Genomic DNA, 12,159 nt, shown 5'->3' with positions numbered 1-12,159 from the left:
GATGTGTGGTTAAGTGCCTTGCTCAAGGACACACACACTGCCTCAGCCAAGGCTCAAACTAGCGACCTTCAAATCACTAGACGAGCGCCTTAACCACTTGGCCACGCGCCAACAATAGGTAAGAAGGCTGTTTATTAAAACACAATTACTGGTACATTTTGGAATGTACTGTATGAACAAATAGAGAAACCAAATCAATAATCAGATACAGATTTGAAAAGAAGCAAGTATCAGGATTATGAGGAAAGAGTAGGGCATGGGATCACTTCAAGTGCTATCCAGACATAAAGACTTGAATATCTGTCAATATTGGGCCCAAAACAATAGTCTAAGTTTTCTAAAACATCCCTCAATCAAATGTTCATTCAGCACCAATGACACTCCTCCCTCAATGTTCATTTTTCATCTACGGGCAGAGCTCTGGGATACTGTGCTACATGAAAGGCACAAATGAAAATGCACAAGTAGAAGACAGGTTAAAAAAAATCAAAATACATTGCACAGTTGGACAAGCTGCTAGCATTCAATCCAAGGTAATAGCTAGTGCGCGGCACTGGATACAAGGAAGATGTGAAAGTGCATCTGTAATGAGGGAATCAAAACTTTCAGAAGGAAGAAATACTGGAGAATTAAGCAAACAGCTTGGGTGTTCCATGATGAATCTTTATGTTAAAGCAATTTATTAACTGGTTCTGGACAAATATATGGAAAGTGCTTATGCATATGTTCATAAAGCTGTTAGCTACTCAGCTTGAAGTATGCCTTTTACCTGCTGTCTGCTCAGCAGCACCTGGGCTAAATGCTTTCCAACTTCAGCGGATCGACTGAGGCAGACTCCCCACGGATTGTCGATGACACTGGCAACAGTCAGTAGTGAGGCTGGCCACGTCAATGCAGTCACGATACCTTCGAAGGACAAAGGTGAAGTTGCTAATAAATATAAACTGGATGCGAATACATTTCAACATCAATACTCCTGCCTCTGCAGAAAGTGAGATCCATGAACAGCTATTCTCCTCTCATTTAGGTTCTCCTCCATAAGCTAATGTGGAAATATATTTAAAACATTGAGATTTTATAAATGTACTTAATTTTGTAATGTAACAAAATCGAACCTGTATAATCCCAGACTGCTTTGCTATAAGTGTATATGTGTCAAGAGGCATGTAATGTCTTGATCATTGTTCATTCTGTAACTATGCTGGCTTTGTGTACTGCAGCTGTACTGCAGTGGAGGAGTTGACCTCCAGTACAGAGAACAGCCAAAGAATAGCCTCACACATCAAAGTTGCTGATGAACGCAGCAGGCCAGGCAGCATTTCTAGGAAGAGGTACAGTCGTCCTTTTGGGCCGAGACCCTTCGTCAGGACTAACTGAAGGAAGAGCTAGTAAGAGATTTGAAAGTTGGGGGGGGGGATCCAAAATGATGGGAGAAGACAGGAGGGGGAGGGATGGAGCCAAGAGCTGGACAGTAGATTGGCAAAAGGGATATAAGAGGATCATGGGACAGGAGGCCCAGGGAGAAGGAAAAGGGGGAGGGGGAGGAAACCCAGAGGATGGGCAAGGGGTGTAGTCAGAGGGACAGAGGGAGAAAAAGGAGAGTGAGAAAGAATGTGTGTATATAAATAAATAACGGATGGGGTACGAGGGGGGAGGTGGGGCATTAGCGGAAGATCATGGATCTCCCCCTCCCCCTCTCAAATCTCTTACAAGCTCTTCCTTCAGTTAGTCCTGACGAAGGGTCTCGGCCTGAAACGTCGACTGTACCTCTTCCTAGAGATGCTGCCTGGCCTGCTGCGTTCACCAGCAACTTTGATGTAATGTAGAGGCTTTATAAGGCAGTGGTGAGAGTGGTGAGAGCTCACTTGGAGTATTATGAGCAGTTTTGGGCCCCTTATCATAGAAAGGGGATTCAAAGGAGGTTCATGAGAATGATTCCAGGATTGAATGGCTTGTCATATAAAGAAAGCTTGATGGCTTTGGGCCTGTATTCACTGGAGTTTAGAAGAATGGCGGGGGTGGGGGGCGAGGGTAAGAATCTTAATGAAGCTTCTCAAATATTGGAAGTCCTAGGTAAAGTGTACATGGACAAGAGGTTTCCTGTAGTGAAGGGTCTAGAATCAGAGGGTACAGTCTCAGAATACAAAGACGTCCTTTCAGAACAGAGACGAGGAAAAATTTAGCCAGAGGGTGGTGAATCTGTGGAATTCATCGCCACAGGTGGCTGTGCAGGCCAAGTCATTGGGTATATTTAAAAGGGATATTGATGGGTTCTTGATTAGTAAAGGTTACTGGGAGAAGGCAGGAGAATGGGGTTGAAAGAGATAACCAATCAGTCATGATCGAACGGCAGAGCAGTTCGTTGGGTCAAATGGCCTAAATCTGCTCCTATGTCTTATGCTCTTTTAACAGTAGACTTGAACCCAAAATTGAAAGTGACCAACCTACATACTTAAAGAGGACATTGTTGCATTGGGGAAAGTGCCATTGTGTCTGCAATTTAAACTCGCAATAAGTTGGATTGGAGTTGGGAAAGAAAACTTTCAGTGGGATCGGAGTTGGGAAAGAAAACTTTCAGTGGGATCGGAGTTGGGAAAGAAAACTTTCAGTGCCCCATTTCATTTCTGTTATCGCTCTGTCAATGGGTTGGGGTGAAATTTAGCTCTATGTGAAATCCAAATGAACTCATTCAACATTAGAGCATGGTGGAGTTATTTGACAAGAATACAAATTAATTTTGGATTTCACTTTAAATTGCAAATTTTCTTCAATGCAATAATGTACAGAAAAACAAAATCTAAAACATTCACATGGAATTAGATACCATTTATACATATATATTACTTACAAAGAAATGTTCTTTTTGTACAGTGTTTGAGAGTACTGAGATTACTTACATATGCAATACCAAAAGAAAATTCAAACCACAGGTCAAAATAAATAACATCTTCAACACATCCTGTATTTCCACATGCTCAAGAGAATTCAATCACAATCTGACTTCCTAAATTAACAGAAGCATCAATTAGAATAATTAGAGATTATTAATAATAAGAACGTATTTTGTGGGACATGGGTAAACTTTATTATATGTCTCCAACTGTTCTGGAGAAAGTGGTGATCAGTTTTCATGTTCTGCTCCGATCTGTCAACAAGTGGAGGAACTCAAGTAGTTATGGAGAAATAATAATACATTTCCCAGTCAGGATTTTATGCAACTTGGAGGAGAACTTGCCAGTATTGATAATGCCCTTGTTCTTCTAAACAGTAAACTTTTGAGAAGTGCCATAAAGGTGTACTGATGAATGTAACTTGTGAATATACCTACTCCAACCGTTGTGCACTAGTTGTGGAGATAATCAATGATTAAGTGATCGATGAAGCCAAATCCAGTAGCTTGTTTGGTGTCATTTCAGTTTTCCATTTCCTGTACGTAATTTTAGCTGGTCTCATTTAGTCAAGTGGAAAATAGCCCATGTAGATGGTGGTAAGGCTTTGAGGAGTCAGGTGGTGAGTCATTCACCAAATACATCCTTTGATCTTCATATGTAATCACTGCACTCATTTGACTAATTCAGTTATGTTGCTGCCCAGTAATGAGCCCCAGAGGGTCAACTTTGGGAAAGACAGTGATGGTACTGTCACTGAGCCTTATGGCAAAGTGGTTACGGAGACACAGAATGGTTAGAACCTGGAGGGAGGCCATCTGGCCTTTTAAGTTTGTAAAAATATTCAAGCAAATATTATCCCCTGCCCCTCTCCTGTAAAATCCTTTCCTTCCTGATTATTATTTAGTTTGTTTTGAATTGCTACCCCTGTCCATAACTATACTTATTTTATTTTTATTTATTGAGATACCGTGCAAAATAGGCCCTTCCAGGCTTTAGAGACATGTCACCCAGCAATCCCCCAATTTAATCCTGGCCTATCACAGGGCAATTTACAATGATCGATTAACCTACCAACTGATACGTCTTTGGATGTGAGAAGAAACCAGAGCACCCGGAGGAAACCTACGCAGCCACAGGAAGAATGTACAAACTCCTTACAGGCAGCAGTGGGAATTGAAACCAGGTCACTGGTACTGTAAAGCTTTGCGCTAACCATTACACTCTTGTGCCACCCCACTGATAAAAATATACCACATAAAAAAAATTCTCAAGTTATTTTGCTTCCTTTACCAGTGACCTTTACTCTATGGCTCTCCACTAATGGAAACAGTTTATCTATATCTACTCAGTCTATATACTTCATTGTTTTAAATATGTCTATCAGATCTTCGCACAACCACCTTTGATCCAAGGTGAACAACCCTCGCAGCTCCAGTCTACTCCCATAATTAACATTTCGCATCCTTGAAATCAGTTTGGTAAATTTCCTCTGCACCTTCTCCAAAGCTTCAACACCTTTCACAGAGTGTGGAGCCTGGAAATGGATACAGTAACGCAGGTGAGGCCAAATCACTGGGTTATTAAGATTCATCACAAATTTATTGTTTTGCTTCTGTTTTTAAAAGCCCAATGTCTCATTTTGTTTTATTTTAAAACTTTCTTTTCCCCAACAGGCTCCACTACTTTCGATGAACAATGCGTATATAACCTAGATCATTGTCCTTGTACTCAGTTCTGATTCATGGACTTTAACTTACATTGCCTCAATGTAGAAGATTGAGGGGAGATTTGATAGAGGTATACAAAATTATGAGGGGAATAGAAAGGGCAAATGCAAGCAGGCTTTTTCCACTGAAGTTGGGTAGGACTACAACTAGCGGTCATGGGTTAAGGGTGAAAGGTGAAAACTTTGAGGGGGACACGAGATTTCTTCACTCAGAGGGTTGTGAGTGTGGAATGAGCAGCCAGCAAAAGCGGAGCATGGGAGCACTATTTCAATGCTTAAGAGAAAAGTTTGGATAGGTACATGGATGGTAGGGGTATGGAGGGCTATGGTCCCTGTGTAGGTCGATGGGACTAGGCAGTTTAAATGGTTTTGGCATGGACTAGATGGACTGAAAGGCCTGTTTCTGTGCCGTACTTCTCTAGGATTATGACTTTGCCTTTTTTAGCATTAACTAAATTTTATGTTGCTAGTCTGGAGATTGTTCTCTGTACACCCAAGTCCAAGTTACTGTATGTATTAAGAAAAACAGTGGTCCCTGAGAAACTCTACTGTACGCTCCCCATCCAGTCCAAAAACCAGCCCTTCACTGCTACTCTGTTTTCAGTAACTTAATGAATTTTCTGTCCGTGCTATTATGTAGTATCTTAGCTTCACCCTTGTTGTGGGGTTAGGTTCTGTCACATACAGTCAATGCCTGACGTTCAGCTGGAAAACGTACATTGCCACATCACTTTAAACCTGATGAAATAATACATAATTCCCATTTCACTCTGCTGATGACATCTTTCATCACATTGCTAATGTTTCACAGTAGGATGATGGGGCAGTAATTAGCCAGACTGGATCTGTGAACAGGGAAAACATAGGAAATTTGGCACATTGTCAGGGAGACCAGAAGTGCAGCTGCACTGGAACACATTTAGGTTATTGCCTGTGTCCATAGCCTTTGTTTTGTCAGTATTCGCAGATGATACTACGTATGGCTGATTGCATCACCTGCTTCCACGGTGATGCGGTCCTCAGGGGGAAGTTAAGAATGATGGTGCACTTAGTGATCGTAAATGTTGCAAATATCTTCTGCAGTTAAATGACAGACAATTGCAATATATTCGCGAACAATTTGAATAAAAATTGGAGCCGTGCAGAGAGGTATTAATATTCCATAGTTGCCATTTTGTTGAAAATCGTTTCAGTGCTTTGAATGGAGTTAAAATTCATTTAAGAATAATTCACTTTATATAAACACAAACACGAGGAAATCTGCAGATGCTGGAATTTCAAGCAACACAGATAAAAGTTGCTGGTGAACGCAGCAGTCCAGGCAGCATCTCTAGGAAAAGGTACAGTCGACGTTTCAGGCCGAGACCCTTCATCAGGACTAACTGAAGGAAGAGCTAGTAAGAGATTTGAAAGAGGGAGGGGAAGGGGGAGATCCAAAATGATAGGAGAAGACAGGAGGGGGAGGGATGGAGGCAAGAGCTGGACAGGTGATTGGCAAAAGGGATATGAGAGGATCATGGGACAGGAGGCCTAGGGAGAAAGAAAAGGGAGAGGGGGGAAAAAAAGCCCAGAGGATGGGCAAGGGGTATAGTGAGAGGGACAGAGGGAGAAAAAGGAGAGAGAGAAAAAGAATGTGTGCATATAAATAAATAAATACCAGATGGGGTACAAGGGGGAGGTGGGGCATTAGCAGAAGTTTGAGAAGTCAATGTTCATGCCATCAGGTTGGAGGCTACCCAGATGGAATATAAGGTGTTGTTCCTCCAACCTGAATGTGGCTTCATCTTTACAGTAGAGGAGGCCGTGGATAGACATATCAGAATGGGAATGGGACGTGGAATTAAAATGTGTGGCCACTGGGAGATCCTGCTTTCTCTGGCGGACAGAATGTAGGTGTTCAGCGAAATGATCTCCCAGTCTGCGTTGGGTCTCGCCAATGTTTAGAAGGCCACATTGGGAGCACTGGACGCAGTATATTACCCCAGCCGACTCACAGGTGAAGTGTCACCTCACCTGGAAGGATTGTCTGGGGCCCTGAATGGTGGTGAGGGAGGAAGTGTAAGGGCATGTGTAGCACTTGTTCTGCTTACAAGGATAAGTGCCAGGAGGGAGATCAGTGGGGAGGGATGGGGGGGACGAATGGACAAGGGAGTTGCGTATGGAGCGATCCCTGCGGAAAGTGTGGGGGGGGGGAGGAAAGGTGTGCTTAGTGGTGGGATCCTGTTGGAGGTGGTGGAAGTTACGGAGAATTATATGTTGGACCCAGAGGCTGGTGGAGTGGTAGGTGAGGTACAGTCGACGTTACGGTCTCGGCCCGTAACATCGACTGTACCTCTTCCTAGAGATGCTGTCTGGCCTGCTGCGTTCACCAGCAACTTTTATGTGTGTCACTTTATATAAACATTGTTTCTGTGCCAGACATCTTATTAGTAACTTAAAAGGAATGAATCTTATCGAAATTGAAAAGGGAAACAGCCTTACCTGAGAGAACAGTGTACTTCAGGGCTTCCTGTGCCACAATATTAACCAGACCATTCAGCAGAGAATCGAGGGCATTACCGAGTTCCATCAAATATTTTGACTCCCAGGCCAGGCAGTACTGCTCTTTGGACTGTAGTAGACTTCGCCATGGTGCCTCAAAGCTTCCTGGTGCAATATGTGCAGAACAAATGTATGATTTAGGGGGAACATAAAACAACTTGCACTCTTTGTTTTAAGCACTTATCATGACCTCAGGGGCTTTTCAAAATGCTTTCCAGCTAATGAAGTATTTTTGAAGTGTGGTTACACAGCAGTGGAGCATTTTGAAACAGGACAGCCACTTTGCGCACTGCAGGATTTAGCCAGTAATGAGACAAATTAACTGTTCTGCTCTCCCTTGAACACTACCACAAAAATCTTTTATGTCTCTCTGTGAGAGAAAACTTAACAGGTTAATCCCTCATCCAGCAGTGCACACTCCTATACATGGCACCAACTTCTGCTTAGATTATATCATCAACTCCTGGAGAGGCACCAGAATTCAATCTTCTGACTCAGAGGCAAAGACAGTACTAATCTTTCAAGGCTCATTTAGTTATCTTAAGGAAGACGAAAGCACAAGTACAAATAAGTGGCACTTGTAAAAAATGAGACAGCTCAGCATCAGGTTCTCTTTTCTTCTAAATCTAAGCATCCGTCGTCAACATTTCTCATCTCAGCAACAAAAATGAAGATGACAGAAACAGCTGCTGCTCCATCAAGCCAGTCTCAAGCTGACAGAGTTCCATTTATGCCCATCATCACCCCCATCTAAACATTTAGATTAACCAATTGCCTCAATTCCATCTGTCATAGCATTAAGCTCAATTTATCAGGGCAGAATTCGCAATCAGCAGTGAGTTGCCATCACACACAGTGGACCTCTGGAACAAATGTGGAGCTACTTCTCCCAATCCCTCAATGGGAGTTTCTGGAAACCCAGAAGGAACATTTGCTGTTGAGGCCCTGCACAACAGGAGAGCCTGCCACGCATTAATAAGTTCTCACGGTGTGGCCAGAACCAGATCTCTTCAGAAAACAGAAGGAAAACTTTGATAGCTGGTTGTTTCTTGACTTCCCTGACTTTGCTGAAGAAAGCCTGCCAAACACGTCAGCCACTGAATCTTTCTGAAATACTCTGAATCACACAAGTGGAGATAGATTCACTGACATTTTCCCTGCAAGACCCACATTGGGTATAGCACTGAATCAGATAGCACATTTGGTTCTTATCTGTTTGTGGTACAAATCACTCTGTTGGTCTACACTGACATTGGCACTGGTGAAGTCTGGAGACTCCAGAGACCGCAGATGCTGGAATCTGGAGCAAAGAATCCAAGTGCTGGAGGAACTCAGCGGGTTTGGCAGCATTAGCTGGGGGGTGGGGGCAGGTGCAGATGAAAAGTCTCAATGAATGGTCACAACCCGAAATGTTGACTGTCCATTCCCCTCCACAGATACTGCTCGACCTACTGAGTTCCTCCAGCAATTTGCTTTTTGCTCAAAGTATGTTCCTGGTGTAGCTCCAGCAGAAAATTTGTATTCCCAATGACAAACAAAACATTATTTTAAATACTGTCATCTTTACTTAATGGCTGAAGCTGCACAAATATTGGAAAACAATATGTTATTTTGCAAACTTTGTTCCATGGCGTGTGCCTCACAATAATTCAATTCACTATTTTTCATTTGACTGATTTTGCAAGTGATTTGAAAATATATCAGCTACAAAAATATCTGTTAAAAGCGATTTTGCTCCCAACATAAAACCATATAAATTACTTGGTCATTGCCAGGTATTCTGACTTTTAACTGAAGGTAGCTAGTTAAACTACAGAATTAAAACATGGCTAGAGGGAACCTTTGGTCGACTCTCAATACTCTCCTAAAGACATTACATTATACCTCAGCACTAGGCAATGAATACTCAGGGAATTAACTGCCCAGCCAAATGATGGCTGTTAATATAAAAAGAAATTGTAGTTTGCCTAAATCACAGAAAGGGTCACAACAGATGTTGTGGCACAAAGTTCAAAGAAATTGAGTGAAGTATTCTCGATCCAGGAATTAGTAAATCAAGAAGTGATTCCATTCATGATTGCTTTCCACGAAAACTCTACACATTTGTTCTGATTCAAATGACACTGGATGAAACTTAGATTGAATCAAATGTAGCAGTTTACAATCTTGGCATTTTATTTTCAGCCAGTTCAATCCCACGATTTATGCCTGTTCTGTAGTAATTACTTCATTCCACTTCCAAATAAAGAAACAAGTACAGCTCCATCATGAACACTAGCCTCTGTTGAATCCAGGATATCTTCAAGGAGAAATGCCTCAAACAAAAAAAGGGGGAGGTGTCCACCATTTAGGAACACCCCCTCCCCACCCAGGTCATGCCTTGTTCTCATTGCTACCATCAGGAAGGAGGTACAGAAGCCTGAAGGCACACACTCAACAATCCAGGAACAGCTTCTTCCCCTCTGTCATCCAATTTCTGAATGGACATTGAATCCACGAACATTACCTCACTACTTTTTTAAATTTCTATTCCTGCACTACTTATTTAACTATTTGTATTGTATATTTCATGACATATGCCAGTGATATTAAACCTGATTCTGAATTCCAGCTTCCTTATCGTTCACATTATTGTGGCTTTCATTTTTATAGTCACCTTGAACCTCGGTAACATTTCTAATCTAAAAACAATCTAGTATCACTGGCTGCAGCTTACACGATAATTAAAATTCAGTCCTTTAGACCTCAGTTTTGTGCTAACTTTGACCCCAATTTGTCTGCACAGCAGCAGTCTCTGTGCTCCTGAGTAATCCATCATGTGTAATGTGCTTTGAAGGGATTTCCGAGTGATGAAATATATGATATATGAATTCAAGTTCTTTTCTCTTTCATTTTGCAGTTGGAAAAGCATCAGCAGATTCTGACAAAAACCTTCATGCTGATAAGCAAAGCAGTACCTTGGCAACAAGAATGGTAATTCATATCAGTCTGTAGTACCCTAGATCCTGTGAGCTATTTCTATGTGAAAGTTCTCCAGAGAAGCACTCTACATCATCTGTAATTGAGTCTGAGCTATTATTAAGACAAATATGAACTTTAGTGGCTACAAAATCTCAGTAAAGCAGAATGTCTAAGAGGGTGAAAAATGAAAGAGTTAGCAACCTTGTCACATACATTCACTTATCCAAAACTACTGTCAAATTCTTCAAACTAAATTCCATTCTGTCATTCGAAAATACCACACTAAATGATACTATCCTTTGTGGGCAGTAATGTTGCTTGAAAAAACAACACAGCCATTTCAATCTGTTTGACAGATGCTGTTTCATAATGATTTCGCAACTGCCATAGAATCGAAAAAAGTTAAGCTCCTTCCAGTATCTTGATGAAGGGTCTCGGTCCGAAATGTTGGCTGGTTATTCCCCTCCACAGATGCTGCCTTAGTTGATGAGTTCTTCCAGCATTTTGCATGTGTTTCTAAAGCTCAGTTAAGAGTGCAGAGAGCACTGCAGCTACATTTTACGGTCAGTTGCCTCACTAAGGTGAATAGTAGCTTCTCTTGTATAGATAAGTATATAATTTTATCTGTTGATGGAAATGTGCTTGGAATTTTCCAATATCTCATTAGGGAAAGAAAGAGTGGAAAGTGTGTTGTGCTTCACTGATCAGAATGATCCCAAACTGTGGCAGCGTAATCATAAAGCACTTAGCGCTACTGCCCAACAGCCGCAGGATCCCAGGCTAGATCCAACTTTGGGTGTGTTCTGTATGGAGTGCATGCATGATTTTCAGCAAGGATCTCTGATTTTAGGTTAACTGCCTGGTAAGATAGGTGGCAAGAAATTCAAAGAGGACTTGATGAGCACGAGAAAGGAAAAGGTATCGGGAAACAAGAAGAAAATGGGATTAAAGGGATTGAACCCCTGGGATCCAGACAGACCCAATGAGAATAATGGTTCCCTATTGTACCATTAATCTTATAACGAATTATAAGTGTTTTAGGATTGCCTGCCTTGATATGGGGTTTCAATATAAAATGCCAACAATTCCTTTCCTTCCAGAGATGTTGCTCAACCCACTGAATTCCTCCAGCAGACTGTTTGTTGCTTAACACTTGAAAATAAAATCTTTTGAATTATTCATAGGGAAAGCTTAATCATGCCTTCAAACATTTGTCGCAGGCTGACTTTCATTCTGGAACACATAAAATTATTTAAAGTAGAATTAGACGTTCTTGAATTGGTCTTTTTCATTCTTCATACCATATTTTCCTGTGCATAGCCAGCCAGTGACAGCAATGGTGATGTGCAGTTGATTTCCATCAGTTAGAGGAAGGAACTCAAACTCTTCAATAGCTCCCACTCGTTTCTTCATTTTGTATCCTGAAAGGGAAAGAAAATCAGATTTAACATTCTATCCAAAGGACACCAAAACCAAAAAAAACCCATCAAAAATAACTGAAAAGGCAGACTCAAGTAATAACAGAATCATTTCATTACAGAACTTGTTGTCCATTAGTTAATCCCTAAAAATTAGTAAAAGTGTCATGGATTTTGTCTAGTTTTGTATTTGCATTGAATTCCGATGCATTCCTATTCCCAGTAAACTGAAACATTAAAAAGACTCCAAGTTTTGTTAGTGATTCATGCATAATATGTGCGGTACCCTTTTTATAACGGAAAATGTTTGACCACTCAATGAGTCAGGTTGCATCTGTAGACAGAAACAATGAGTTTGAAACATTAGCCATTTTTCTCTTTTACACAGATGTTGTCGGACACCCAATGGTCCCAGTATTTTCTAGTTTTATTTCAGATTTCCAGCACCCACATGATTTAAAAAAACATTTCACACTATTCTTTTCTCATTCTTTTCTGCTCTTTTCATTCTACTGTGCATTTCAATAAAATAATTCTGGCCATGCACAAGCCACCAGCAATTTAGTTCAGCAAAAAAAAAATTCAGTAAATTTTTCAATATAGCAGTACATTTCAATAAGTA

At 41.2% G+C, this 12,159-nt stretch overlaps 1 protein-coding gene across 1 annotated transcript in view; it reads right to left on the bottom strand.

The window, feature by feature from the left end:
• tmco4 (transmembrane and coiled-coil domains 4) overlaps nt 1-12,159 on the bottom strand; it is a 109,619-nt gene that overhangs the window by 62,476 nt on the left and 34,984 nt on the right. Inside the window, exons 8-10 of the mRNA XM_072245257.1 lie at nt 11,421-11,540; nt 7,099-7,263; nt 770-906 (exon numbers count right to left, since the gene is read on the bottom strand). Coding sequence (XP_072101358.1) covers nt 770-906; nt 7,099-7,263; nt 11,421-11,540 — 422 coding nt within the window. The remainder of the gene's footprint in view (nt 1-769; nt 907-7,098; nt 7,264-11,420; nt 11,541-12,159) is intronic.

The sequence above is a fragment of the Mobula birostris genome, chromosome 27, assembly GCF_030028105.1.
Source record: "Mobula birostris isolate sMobBir1 chromosome 27, sMobBir1.hap1, whole genome shotgun sequence".
In the NCBI taxonomy this organism is placed as follows: domain Eukaryota; kingdom Metazoa; phylum Chordata; class Chondrichthyes; order Myliobatiformes; family Myliobatidae; genus Mobula; species Mobula birostris.
Note: the sequence above shows the minus strand (reverse complement) of the source record. Positions and strands in the feature narration are given on the sequence as shown.